The sequence below is a fragment of the Myotis davidii genome, unplaced genomic scaffold, assembly GCF_000327345.1.
Source record: "Myotis davidii unplaced genomic scaffold, ASM32734v1 scaffold107, whole genome shotgun sequence".
In the NCBI taxonomy this organism is placed as follows: domain Eukaryota; kingdom Metazoa; phylum Chordata; class Mammalia; order Chiroptera; family Vespertilionidae; genus Myotis; species Myotis davidii.
The window spans coordinates 2,335,371-2,348,597 of NW_006383012.1; the positions used below are offsets into that span (position 1 = coordinate 2,335,371).

The 13,227-nt window shown below is 37.8% G+C and overlaps 1 protein-coding gene and 1 long non-coding RNA gene across 4 annotated transcripts in view; one reads left to right on the top strand and one right to left on the bottom strand.

Annotated features, from left to right (window-relative positions):
* Positions 1-998: 998 nt before the first annotated feature.
* SMNDC1 (survival motor neuron domain containing 1) lies at positions 999-12,944 on the bottom strand. 3 transcript variants are annotated; one of them, XM_006778702.2, is made up of 6 exons: positions 12,747-12,944; positions 11,221-11,340; positions 6,172-6,314; positions 5,401-5,562; positions 4,124-4,277; positions 999-3,676 (listed from the first exon to the last, which is right to left on the bottom strand). In XM_006778702.2, exons 2-6 carry the CDS (start codon positions 11,338-11,340, stop codon positions 3,539-3,541), a joined length of 717 nt encoding a protein of 238 aa, XP_006778765.1. In that variant the 5' UTR covers positions 12,747-12,944; the 3' UTR covers positions 999-3,538. The 3 variants fall into 3 exon arrangements, with proteins under 3 accessions (XP_006778765.1, XP_006778766.1, XP_006778767.1); XM_006778703.2 differs by lacking the exon at positions 12,747-12,944 and adding an exon at positions 12,379-12,676; XM_006778704.2 differs by lacking the exon at positions 12,747-12,944 and adding an exon at positions 8,161-8,350 and having other exon boundaries at positions 11,221-11,310.
* Positions 12,945-13,030: 86 nt separating this feature from the next.
* Positions 13,031-13,227, top strand: part of LOC102762334 — a 33,471-nt gene continuing 33,274 nt past the window's right edge. The window contains exon 1 of the long non-coding RNA XR_001512313.1: positions 13,031-13,101. This is a non-coding gene — a long non-coding RNA (uncharacterized LOC102762334). The remainder of the gene's footprint in view (positions 13,102-13,227) is intronic.

Sequence of the window (13,227 nt, forward strand, 5' to 3'; positions counted from 1 at the left end):
TTTCAATTAATATCAAAGTTAAAGCAAAGTCAAATCAAAGCTTTAAAAATATTTTTTGCCTGAATTTGCAAGTGGTTTTGTCTCTTTTAAGAATTATAATCTACAGACACACAATTTACAAAACTATGGTTTTTCCTTTGCTACATTAAAGGCAGGCTCACTCAGCATTAGAACTGCATTGTAGTGGAAACATACACACGGCACCCTTTGTGAAAAACAAGCATTTTTAAAAAATGAGTTATTACAATAGATGGATGCATTTCATTTTAGTTTGGTGCCTAGTCTTCATAATTGGGCTAAGAAAACTGCCACTTAAGGTAATTTTTCCTTCATTTCAAAAACTGATTTTATAGAGGGCGGACAAATTCGTATGGTAAAAGATATGCAAGTTGTGATTGTTACAATAGCTTTAACTCAAAAGAATGTCACAAGGGCATAGTAAACCTACTTTTGTGCACCCTTGTATTTACCCAAAAACATGGTTCTCAGCCAGAGATGTGTATCAGAATCACCTGTGGAGTGACAGCTATATCTTGGCTTAGATGATTCTGAGGTAGGATCCAGGAATTCCTCTTTAATTTTAAACAAGCTTTAGGGATGATTTTATTATAACCTGTATCCCCTTCCCATCAAGAAACATGCCTAAGACATTCTTATATAAAAATTTTAACCTTTACTACGGTGTACTTCTTATAAAGTTTGATAACATTTCAGTAGCATGTTTATAATTAGGGGCCAAATTGTAAGCAATGGGCATTATTATACATTTTGATATGAATTATTGTTCAAATTAAGGAAAAAAGATCAGGGGGGTAGGGGTGGTCAGGGAGAGGTCAGTGGGGGGGGGGGAAGGAGATATATGTAACACTTTAAACAATAAAGAATTTAAGGAAAAAAGGAAGATCAGATATTCACCATTACCACTCTGCACGGTAATAGCTAACACTTCTATAGTGCTTACCACATGCCAGATACTCCACTAAGCACTTTACACATACTAACTCATTCATCCTTACAATTTGAAACAAATTATTCTACAGCTGAAAACTGAATCAAAGAGGAGTTATACACATTGGTAATAAATAAGGAAGCCAGGATTCAAACAGCAGTCTGATTCAAGTCCTTGCTCTTCTAATATAGTCTTTCTACATGTTAATTTAAAAAGCATGTTATCTGTGATTAATACTACAATTTTAAAGTTTACATATTTTGGGAATGTTAGGACTGGTCTTGAAGAATTCTTCAACTGTTCAATAACAACAAAGTCAAATGTCAAGTTCTGAAAAGATGTGTGCAACCATAGCTATTTGGGAGCCCTAAATGACTGACAGCAGGATCTGTCAGTTACTGAGCTTGTCAAGCCTTTCTTGATGGGAAATTACATTAAAGCTTCATAAGACCAAGTGATATATATTTGGTTTCAGAATATTGAGAGCTTAACCACCATCATTTGTAAAAAGGTATTGGTATTATTATGAGATGCTACCCATTAAGCATCTTCTCGGCTTTAACATGACACAAGACTGATACTCTCTCCAGGCGTCTTAACTTCGTTTAATCCAAAGACACTATATCATCCTGGTACCTCGGACTTTTCAGAGCCACATCTAGGTCTTTTGACATAAGGGTTCCTGATCTCATGCTACATATGCCTATTTTAAAAAATATATTTTATAGAATATGGTCACCTTTACTCCTTCCTCCTCCTACTGCAAAGCCCTCCAGAAAAACTAATGTACAGGAAGGAAGGCCCATAGGGTCAATCAAACAAAGCACAAGTCTCAATACAAGTCTTGCCTACACAAACACCAGGTGAGTGATAAACATACCAAGGTAATCTCACCAAAAACCATTTGGTGTGGCCACTCAATTATACCAAATGTCTGTCCTGTGGTATTTCATTAAAAGGGTACAATTGCAATCCTTCCAGGATACTGTTGATTAGTATGTTACAATTAACAACTTGAGCATTAGTATATTTTATTTATAAGTTTTTCAAGCTATGTGGCCCTTTTTCTACTGTAATTTGTACCTTGTGTGTAAAAAATGTTTCACCTTTGTTTCTATCATATGTGCGCTACTCAGTGGCCAAAAATGAAAGGAAAAAGTAATCTCCTGGGTTGGGAGGTGGAAAGGCAAGATGAAAAATTCTACCTCACCACTATCCTCCTGAAAGTTTCAATTTACCAAAAGAATTAAAATACATGAAATAAAAAATTTTATTTTCCTGGTAGCAAAAATTTATAAACTCCAAACAGAGCACAAGCCTTTAAAATTGGTTTGCCCTTTAGAATCTAATTCTTTATGTCTAATGGGAGTAGGTAAGGATTTATTGAAACCTTTAACATACTCATTTTCTTTTGCAGAAATGATGTATGCAAATTGAGGCTTAATCATTATCAATGCTGGGAGCTACTACTAAGATTTTACCTTTGTCATAACACACCCTGGAGATTTTAAAAACACTTTATTTAATAAAAGTTAAACATACAAAAACTGAAATTAACACATCCTGAAAATCACTGACTTCCATTAACAGGAAGACACTTTTCTATGCATATATTTGGCTTAAACTCAACTCAGGATAAATGTGATGTTCACTTATACCAGCAAATGCTGACAACTTGATCTAGTAAACAAAAATTACAAACTCAGCTACATGAACATAATATACAGGGGATTATGGTCAGATTAATGCACAAGAAATACAGTCCATTTTTAATGATGAAACATTCAGTACTCTTGTTCATTAATTTAGCCAGTTTTCTTTTTTTTACAAAAATAGTATCTACACTGTATACAGGGCTATACATCAGCTTTTTGTTTTCTCATATAAACATTTCACATCCAAAAAAAATGGTACCACTACCCTATGTGAAAAACCAACACAGGAGGGGGGAAACAATTAGAAAAGGTAGCTGGTGCTAAAACATGGTTTTTTACATAAAACTAAAACTCAGTGAAAAGAATAAAAGAGCTGGATACATTTTAGAGATGGTCTAACAGGCTTAGGAAACAAGTTATTGAAGGAAAAACCTGAAAACAGAATTGGACTTTTACAAGTTAACTTATTTTTTAGGTTTAATTGGCCAATAGCTAAATTTAAGTTGAAGGTAAAAAAGAAAAAAAAATCTCGGTAAAGTTTGGTGTTTTGCCTTGATATTCCAGTGAATTGCTTTCAGAATACGTGGCAAGCTTTAAGGTACTGAAAGTTCCAGGTTAGGACTTTATAAAATGTATGGGGCCTGACATCAGGAAGATCAACAATTCATCTAAGTGCTTTATTTAAGCAGCATCTATCTAGAAAAGTTGCGTTACTCAACAAACTTTGAGGAAAGTGTGGTAGTAGTAATGAACCAAGTTAAATGAATAGCGGTTATCAAATGCAATTTCTTCAAGTTTCATTCTATTGAAGTCAAACAATGACAACAATGGTATCTTCCTTACTCATCTAACAAATAATTTACCTTTAGAAAAATATAAGGATAAAAAGGTAAATGTAAAGCCCTGCAGAGATGAAATCCAACAGTTTTTCTGATTATTGAGGCATCAAATGCCTGACATTGTACTTAGAGGTATCTTGATACTGTGTCATAGGTTTATCAGCAATTCCACAAGTTCCTACTCCAACTTTGCCAGTTACACTCTCAGGTGAAGCAAAAATACTCCTCTTTACCTAAGGGAAATGAAACAGAAACCGTTCTTGATTAGTTTTGGAAACAATAAAAGTTACAAAATATACTTAGGAGAAAAAGAACCTGAATACTCTTTTAAATAAAATCTACCAATGATGTCCAGCATAAAGTCATGTTAACAAAACAAATGTGGTACAACACACCCTCTTGAATGTGATAAAACAGCAAATAATTTTTCAAATTTTAGTTTACAGAAAGGAAAAAAACTAGATCTTTTGTAATTCCTGATATAAATTCTCATTTATAGTATTTCTATTGTACAGACAGTGGCTAATGTAGATTCTTTCAATAAGCCAAAATGAAGAGTGGAGAGAATTCTGAATTTAAGACCCAGTCATGTATTTTTAAAAACCTGTGTACCTCCTTTTTCATTTTAATGACAGCTGCGCTTTTCAAATTTATGAAATATGATGAAAGGATTTACTAACCTGGCCTTTTTTGTTTTTAGAATAGGCCCTGTTGTTGAACTGTTGCCATTTCACTTTCTGGTCCTCTCTCTCCTGCTCAAGTTCTTTTATTCTCTGTGCTTTTTTCAAAGCTTTCTTCTTTTTATATTCACGCTGCTGAGCAATCATTTCTTTTCTGTGTGGATATAACAACTAAATGTCAACTCTTAAGATTTAAAACACGACTTCCTGGGGATATTTAATAATACAAAAAAAAAAAAAGAAAAAAGAACGAAAATGAATAAACTTATATACTCTTCTCCTCATGAATAAAAGCACTAACATCAATGCCAATGACCCAGTGCCACTAATAAATGTTATTTAAAATATATCGCGCATACTTGGAAACTTTCAAACATAACAGTAATCTATTGCCCATTTAAATAAAATATTTCAACTATGACTTTTTAGCTGATGTTTACATAGCTTTTGCCAGTTGTGTTTTAGGAATAAGACGAGTGTCAACAGATGTCTAAACCTTCTATCAATTTCTAAGTGGACAGTTAGCAAGTGTAAAATGCTGCATTTGGAAATAGTGTATGAAGAGATTAGAGGAACATAAATCCCTATTTCATTTAGATTGGAAGAGTACAGGAGCACAAAGGGAAATCAGAGCTAACAATTTTTAACACAAAAGCAACTGGGGTTTTCCAAAAACAGTAAATAAGATTAGAGCCTAAAGCTCTCATAGTAAGTTCTGCTTAGTTAACACTGAGGTCTCACCAAAAAAAGGATAAAGGAAGAAGTCTTTAAAAAGAGGTAATAAGATCTAGATTCCTTTGTATCGTATAATCACCACTATGAAGCCAAGTGTGGCTTTTCATACAGATGTCAAAAATTAAAAAGAGATGCTCTATAATCTGATTTTCTTATTGGGTTGCTTAAATCAAATGTAATTTTAATAGATGACAATTTTCTTAAATTCAAATATATTTATGTAGCAACTTAAGTTTTGAAAACTCTTTGACAAATCCAAAAATGTAGATACTATTTCCGTTTTACAGACGAGGAAACAGAAGATAGGCAACTTGCTCAAAGTCATACCTTCTAGTATGACTAACTCCTTTTCTTTTCAGATCTCTAAAGTTTAGATGTCATTTTCTCAAAGTAATTTCCCCGAATGCCTAAGTGCAGTTTAGGTACCTGTTCTTTGTTCCCTTAAAGTACCCATTATGTTTCATTCATGAACTCAGTCAGGACAAGGCCCAAGTTGGTTTTCTTCACGAAGATTACACTTAAAATGCTAAAAACACACTTACTTGGACATGGGTTTGCTGCCACTGTCCTCCTTTGCCTTCCTTCCTTCTTCTACAGGCTTCAGGTTCAACAGTGGAGTCACTTCAGCATTGCCATAGCCAGCAAAGGTGATTGCAGCAGTGCCGTTTTCTTCATCTATCTCCTCAATCTCCGCTTCATAACACCTGTAAAGATATCATGGCTGTAAGCAGGTGAGTAAAGGTTTAGTACTCAGCCTCCAAGACTTACACTGTAGTGATTCAACTATTACATGTGTTTAAAATAAAAGTTCTGTAATCAAATGACCCTTTGGCAAAGATAATGCAAGAGTGGTTGGAGTTAGCCATCTGGTATCCTAAAAGGAAGTCCTAATCAATATTTGCCAGGAAAGTCTCTTACATGTCTACTAACAGTGCTTTAGTCAATCTCTTTGAGAAAAGATTCTTCTTATCGGAATAATTTCAGTGTATGTACTTCATGGACATCTAAGATAGCCAACCATTCATTCAATTTTCAATTTGAGGAAAAAAGAATTTAGATTATTTTTTAAAATATCCATTTTCCTCTGCTTTCAGTTTTCTTTCCTCAGGGATCTTAGCCATTCTTCTGCCCCAAAATTTAATCCAAAACTAAAAACTAAACTGTATTAATGGTAACCACCCAAGAATCAAATTGGCTCTATTAACCACATTGGCTATATAGAAAGATTAAAATAGGGTAGTCGAACTGAATAAAAACTTCTTACCATTGTATATTAATATTTCATGTTATAGTTAGTTTTTTTCTACACTTACTGTCCATCTTCACTCCAGATTGCCATACATTTGTCCCCTACTTTCCATGAATGAGTGGGCTGAGCAGAAGCAAAACAGTCTGAACTTGCAAGAGTTTCTGAAGGTTGAGTTGACAGAAGGTCTTTCGTTAGTTCTATAACTTCCTAGAAAGGAAAACCAAAAACCATAACATTATTTTTATAATTCACATTGTCACCTATTTTCAATAAGCAAGTTCTTTCATTTTTTGATGACAACAGCTCTCACCATATAGCACTTACATACTCTACAGTTATTTGTAGTTCATAACAAAATTATAGTGTATGTACTGTGATTATCCCCATGCATAAACTGAGATACAGTATTTTATAGTGTGGAGCTGAGATTTAAACCCAGACAGTTGCCTTTCAACTTAATCTCAAAAACTAGTAGAAATAATTGGGTAGACTTGAGCTTATACCATGCATTATTTCTAAGTGTCAATTTTAGCTGACCAGATCTCTACAAAGATGAGAAATAGTCAATTATGAAGGCCTGAGCTAGATTTAAGATCACTTATATCATGTCATATATGTATTTCATGACATTGTTTTACAGGGTATTACAGTACTATTAAATGCCTAGCCAACATGGCCCATACCCCCAAACCCCAAAACACTTGAAGCAGCCTTGTATCTGTAGTAATAAAAATGTTCCTTATATATATTTCTACTAAAATACTGTAGGTATATATAAAAAGCCATTAGTCTTCCTATTCATTTATTATAAAGCTTACCTCATCCAGGTAAGCAAGTTACCAAGGTTAGATTGAAAATATCCCAATACCTTAATGTTACACATATTAGCACATCTTCATTTAAAAGGAAAAAAAATAAATGTTAACACACACAGGCAAGCAATATCTTTCTGTGTGGCAAATATTTTTTGTAATTCAGGCTTATACTTATTGGCTTCATTTGAAGGTATTTGGGAGGGCTGGTTAAAAAACTCAAGGAATAGTACAAATTGACAGATCTGTTACCTATCTGCTATAATTTTACTCTAAAAACAACCCATATTATGTATCATCTTACCTGACTTAAGAACCTGCATACCTGTTCCCCTACTACTGCATACAAAATACCTTAAAACATCATGTGTTTTTTTGGGATAAACATTACCAAGTTAAACTCTGCACTGAGTTTCTTCTGGCTCCCATTGAGGTTTTATAAATAGTACTTCTGGTTCAGTAGCCAAGAAAGTTAAATATTACCTCTCACCTAAGATTCTATATCTTCCTGGCTATTTCTGAAAAACTAGTATTTGAGCCTAAAAATGGGGGGAATGTTAAGCTCTTAGAGGAAGATCAGTTTTGTGAATTAAATTTTGTGAATAAAAAATCTAGAAAACTCATATTTAAATTCAGTAGAGTAGTATCTTTAGTGAAGTTTTATCAGGTGCCAAGTAGCCATTCAGATACCATTTAATTAGATGAACTTTTGCATATAAAGCAAATAAAGCAAAGACCTTCCAAATAAATATATCATGTACTATACAAAGGAGAGTAAATTATTAGTCCTGTTTTTAATAAACCACTTTAAGGCCTAGGAATGTAATCTAATCTAAGCCTGACTCAAGAGCCCATACAACCTCTATCATTAAATAATTCCATCTAACTAGGGATGATCATTTACCTACTAATGCACAAACATGAATTCTGCATTTGTAGGTTGAAGATTTAGAACTCTACTATTCTTAGGATAGATGCCTATCCTATTTTTATAAGAAAATACATTTTCACCAAAGAAAGGGGTCCTAAAGAGTTATAATTTTCAGAGCCCTGCACTGAAATGACTTTTTAAAAAATCCACAGCATTTATCCCTAGTTGTCCTTTTACTGTGCCATATTTTACATACCTCACCCAACAAACTATGAAGACCCTTCTAAATTTTTTCCTTCACATGTGCATACTGACCAAATTATTAGAGAGAAACTATTTTATGTATGAGGGGGTTCTTAAAGGTACATACCATTAATTACTTTTCCTCCCCCAAGTCTGAGTTCTGAAACTGCTCCTTCATTGACAGATGGGCAGCAGTTACAGTAATCGGCAATTCCAGGAAGCATCAGATGTTGTGATCTACATATCAGCAGGTCAAAGGGGATGCACTCAAGCACTCTGCTTACTGAAGGAAGGCGTTTCGGGGATGCAGAGAGCCACTGTAATATATGAGACAAGTGACTTGACCCCTGCCTCCTTTAGAACCAGTTTTATTCAGCAAAACAGCTTAATAAATTGACTATTTTTGTGATTATCATAGACTGCCTGGGGAGCTAGTCAGCTAGCTAGCCTGGATTTTACTATACCCACTTTTTTAAGTGAAAAAAGAAAGGCAACTACAACTTCAGTAGATCAATTTGCTGCCTGCTGAGTAACTTTATTCTATAGGAAAGACAGTATATAAAGAGATAAAAATGGAAGCCTACTGGCAAAATGGAAGTCATTGATAAAATGCAGAAAGAGAGATTGTCATAAGTGAAAGGGCAAATTCATAACCAGAATAAGACATTCCATAAGAGAAACACAAGAAAACAAAGAAGGCCACAAACTCGGTTTGACCAGACCTTTCAGCAAACATAAAGGGCAGTATGAAACATGTTAAGCGCCCATCCTGTTTTGTCTTCCGGATGGTAGGTATAGTGTTAGTCACCAGTGACTGACTGGGCGCTTAATGTGTTAAGTATCAATGACCTGAGGTATATCCCAGAAAGCAGAGGGGAAAAAAAAAGAATTTTAAACCCATGCTAAATAGAAGCTGTAACTAATCAATAAAGACAACAATTATAGGTAGAAGCAGATATCCAAACACTTACCAGAATATTATCTAATCTTAAATGATGCCTTCCACCTTTTAGTAGTTTTTAGTTTACACAGACCTAAATCTAGTGACCAAAATGATTTTTTTCCCTCATGATAGACGAAGAGGAAAAGAAACTGTGATAAGGTTTAATTAGGAAAAACATTCTGTATGGCTACCTGAACTGTTAGAACTTAAGCTTCTAAATCTGTGCCAACCAATAAGGTAGTCATACAGGCTATTTCATTACCTAAAATTAAAGATTCAGATTTTTAGCCATATTTTAAACATTCAATAGCCACATGTGCCTAGTGACTCCAGTATTGCACAGCAGATACAGAACATTTTCATCATTTCAGAAAGTTCTATTGTACAGTGCTGTTCTAATGGTTAAAGAAGTGATTTTACAGATAAATGAGCCCCTCGGGGCATTTGTGCTCTTACTACAAGGCCTATCAGAACTTCCACTACAGATCATGTCAGTATAAGGCAATTCTGTCCAAGCTCTGACAATGTATTCTAGAAATATTAAAAAGACCTCATAATCATGCTGTTTCAACCTTCACCCCCAAGTTCCCCTTGGTCAGTTCCACACAGACCCTTTCTCCCACTGCCCAGGAGGCAATATATACAACCTTGCACACAATGTTTCTTTTTTTATTTCTTTAAAAAAAAAGGACTGCTTTTAAATTGGTGAAAGATGGGGCGTGCCAGGATCTTCCCTTGAGGCAAGAAGTTGGTCTGGGAGTGGGAAAGATTGCTCTGCAAACGTTTCTTCCTTATTGACTAGCACACTAAAATCTATTGGCCTGACTTCTACAAATTTAAAAAGGGTCCTGTTTTCTGTGTTTTTAAAAAATAACATACCAGGCAATTTTTGCTCAGTGATTAGAGTCAACCTGGGGACTGCAGTGTCTCAGGTTCTGTTCCCGGTCAAGGGAACATACCCAGGTTGCAGGTTCCCCTGCTCCGGTAGGAGCTTGTGCAGGAGGCAACCAATCAATTCATCTCTCTCACATGATGCTTCTCTTTCCTCCCTTCCTTCCACTTTCTCTAGAAATCAATGGAAAAAGATATCCTCAGGTGAAGATTAGAAACAATCAAACAAATACCATCACAGCAACTTCATTAGAGTTTATCCTAAATCTAGAATTTGAACGTGAAAATATTCAACATCTTAATTATGCCCACATTAGCTCTTTCAGAATCCTGAATCTGGACTTCATGTCAAATAATTTTCATTTGTTTGCAGTTCCAATATTTCTAAAATATTAGTAACTTTAAAAGGCAAAAGATGATACAGAGAGGGAAAGAATTACTTAGATAAGACAAAGATGATTCAAGTTCTGTACTGAATCAGTAAAGAAAGAGCATCTAATCAAAACACCTTTTAAAACTTTCCAAAACATGAGGTTCGAAACTAAGTCTCAAATTTGTTAAGATGGAAGTCATATATATTTGCAAATCTTTTATGTGGAGTTTTTATTAATCAACCTAGTGTTCTGAGAAATAATAGATATTTACTATATAACGTCATTTGTTTTGAGACAACCCCTGCCCAGGACAGGATTTTAAAAGCAGGTTTCATACATACTGAACTCTCCCATGACAAACAAAACAAGTTAGGATCCATTTCACCTAGATTCAATTTAACTTCAACAAGTGTCAACAACTACACTGAAAAACCTACCCTTTAAGTTCAAACATGAAGTAACATTTATGAAGAAAACAAGTATCTTTTATGTTTTTATAATGTGCTTTCAATACAAAGTGTTACCTGCTAGCTTTGATACACACACACACTCTCATTTTCAAAGACTTGTGGCATTAAAAAGTATTTTAATCAGGTTTTATCTTTCTCCTTTAATTTTAGTTACTTTTTGAACTAAACTTCCTTTGCCAGGTCTTTAAATGTAAAAGTACTTTCCACTGTAAATTATATATCCCTCTTCTCTAGTAAATCTGAGACTTCTAAAATCAACTTATTATTAAATGAACACACAAGATTTACATAACAAAGGACAATGCTTCACTCGTTTTGATGTATGCAAACTGAGGAAACCACCCGACTTTTACAGCCACGGATGCCAATGCGAACATACACAAGGGGAAAGGGTAAACACCACCTCCATGGGTGCCTTGGACACCTACAGTTCTAAGCAAGAAATCATTTGAAAAAGACAGAACTACCCTTTTTGAATAATGTAGCAGTAAGTGTCCCCTCATACTTACTTGTAAATCTTTTTTTAATTTTAGCAAATCTTCATTTTCTCCATTTCCAGACAGGGCAGCTTCAACTTGCTGGAGCTGAGCTTTGTAGCTTGCCAGCTGTTTTGCTAGATCCTCTGACATCTGGAGGGGAAAAGGGCAAGGCCATGAAAACTGAACAACAAAAACACACAAACATTGCCCTAGCCAGTTCTGCTCCGTGGGTAGCGCCTCCGTCCACAGACTGACGGGTTCCGGGTTCGAGGGCAGTCAAGGCTGCAGGCCCTGATCCCCAGCACTTGGGGGAGGCAACCAATGGATGTGTCTCTCTCACATCGATGTTTCTCTCTGTCTCCCCTTTCCTTCCACTCTATCTCTGAAAAAAAACAATCAATGGAAAAATATCCACGGGTAAAGATTAACCAAAAAAAAAAAAAAAGACAGAAAAATATCCTCGGGTGAGGATTAACAACAAAAAAAGCCCACAAACTTAAAAAAAAAAAGCCCCTGTCTGCCTGAATTAACCTTGCCAATGCCGCTCCCAACTCATTGCAATTCACTGCAGCTTAGTTTATCACCATCACCTCTACTCTTAGTTTCAGAGAAAAGCTGATGTGGGGACTAGAGAAATTCTAATTTTCTTTAAATTCCTGTAATAAGGAAAGCACTGCAGTCGGTTCACTTAAAAGGATTATTAGATCGTCACTGGCCTCCCCTCTCAAAAGACATTACTCTGTTGGAGTGAAGACTTCTAAAAATATATTTACTACAAGCACTAAAGCATACTTCCAAAGCCAAATGTAAATGGCTTTTGGATTAACTACACAAATAACTCTCTTTACATGAGCTACTCTATTAATAAGTGTGTCTAGAAGCTCTTCTCCGAGCAGAAGTCTTCCGCCCAGTCACGTCAATAATGCCGGCTTGTTTCCTTCCGGGCAGGGAACAGCACACACACTCCCATCTGGGCATTCCGGGACGAGCCTTCCCGCAAATCCTCCTCCTCCTCCTGGAAGTAAGGTGCGAGCGCACGCCCGGGGCTTCGGGGCCCTCGGTCTCAGCTCCCGTCAACGACAGGCTGGGATCTGGAAGGGCTCCCAGGGGTGAGGGCAGGGCGGGCTGCTCGCCTCCCATCCACCCGCCACCCCAAAGCCCGCCACAACGCGGCCGTTCATCTCAGACCTCCAAGTAATTCAAACATCAGCTTCCAGGGACGCCGAGCGGACGCCCGCGGGGCCGGGACCCCACACCCCCAACAGGCTCCGCCGGAAACGGCCCCGGTCGCCCTTCAAGAAGCCTCCCGCGGTCCCAGCCCCACCCGACGGGTTCCCCGGTTTAGCCACGTTCGCCGCCGCGGCCCGGAGGCCCCGACCGCGCCGGCGCCGCTCAGGGCCCAACGCTGGGTGGGAGAGGAGGCCGGGGCTCCCGACACTGTGGCCGGCGGCCAGGCCTCTCCGGCGCGGCCGGCTGCTCGGCCTGGGGCCTCCCTTCCACTCGGGAGAGGCCGCGGCCCGGCGAGGCCTCACTCCTTCCCTCACCGGGTTTGTTACCTTGTGTGGGGTTGGGGTCGGGGCGGCGGGAAGGGGTCGGGGCCAATAAGCCCAGGGGTGGTTGCGGCAACAGTAGCCGCAAGAAAAATCTCCCCGGCGACACCAAGGCGGCGACTCTGAAAAGAACTCGGTCGGCGGTAAGGGGGAGGGGAGGGAAGCCCGGCACTGGGAGGAGGAAAGACAGAGGCGGGAGAAATTTCGCGAGAGTTGAAAGCCATCGCGAGACGCCGCTCGAGTCACGTGACTCGCAACGCCCAATAGGCCGCCAGCCCTTACTTGCGTTAGGGACGCAGAGTGGGCGGGGTTTAATGGGACGGAAATTGCGTCGCTGGACGGCGCCTGGCGCCGAGTGCAGGTTCGTGCTTCCAGTTCCGGCTGGGCGTCGGGGCGTCGTGGGCTTATTTTGGGACTGGGTGTCGGCGTCCTGCTTGAGGTTCCCTGGGAATTCATGGCGCGTACCGCCTGCGGCGAGCAGCGCTAG

Coding starts and splice junctions, on each gene's coding strand:
- SMNDC1 (XM_006778702.2), bottom strand. CDS start 11,340: ATGTCAGAGGATCTAGCAAAACAGCTGGCAAGCTACAAAGCTCAGCTC. Junction 4,278..5,400: donor GGCAGCAAACCCATGTCCAA/GTAAGTGTGTTT, acceptor ATATCCACACAG/AAAAGAAATGATTGCTCAGC. Junction 3,677..4,123: donor CTAAAAACAAAAAAGGCCAG/GTTAGTAAATCC, acceptor CATTTCCCTTAG/GTAAAGAGGAGTATTTTTGC.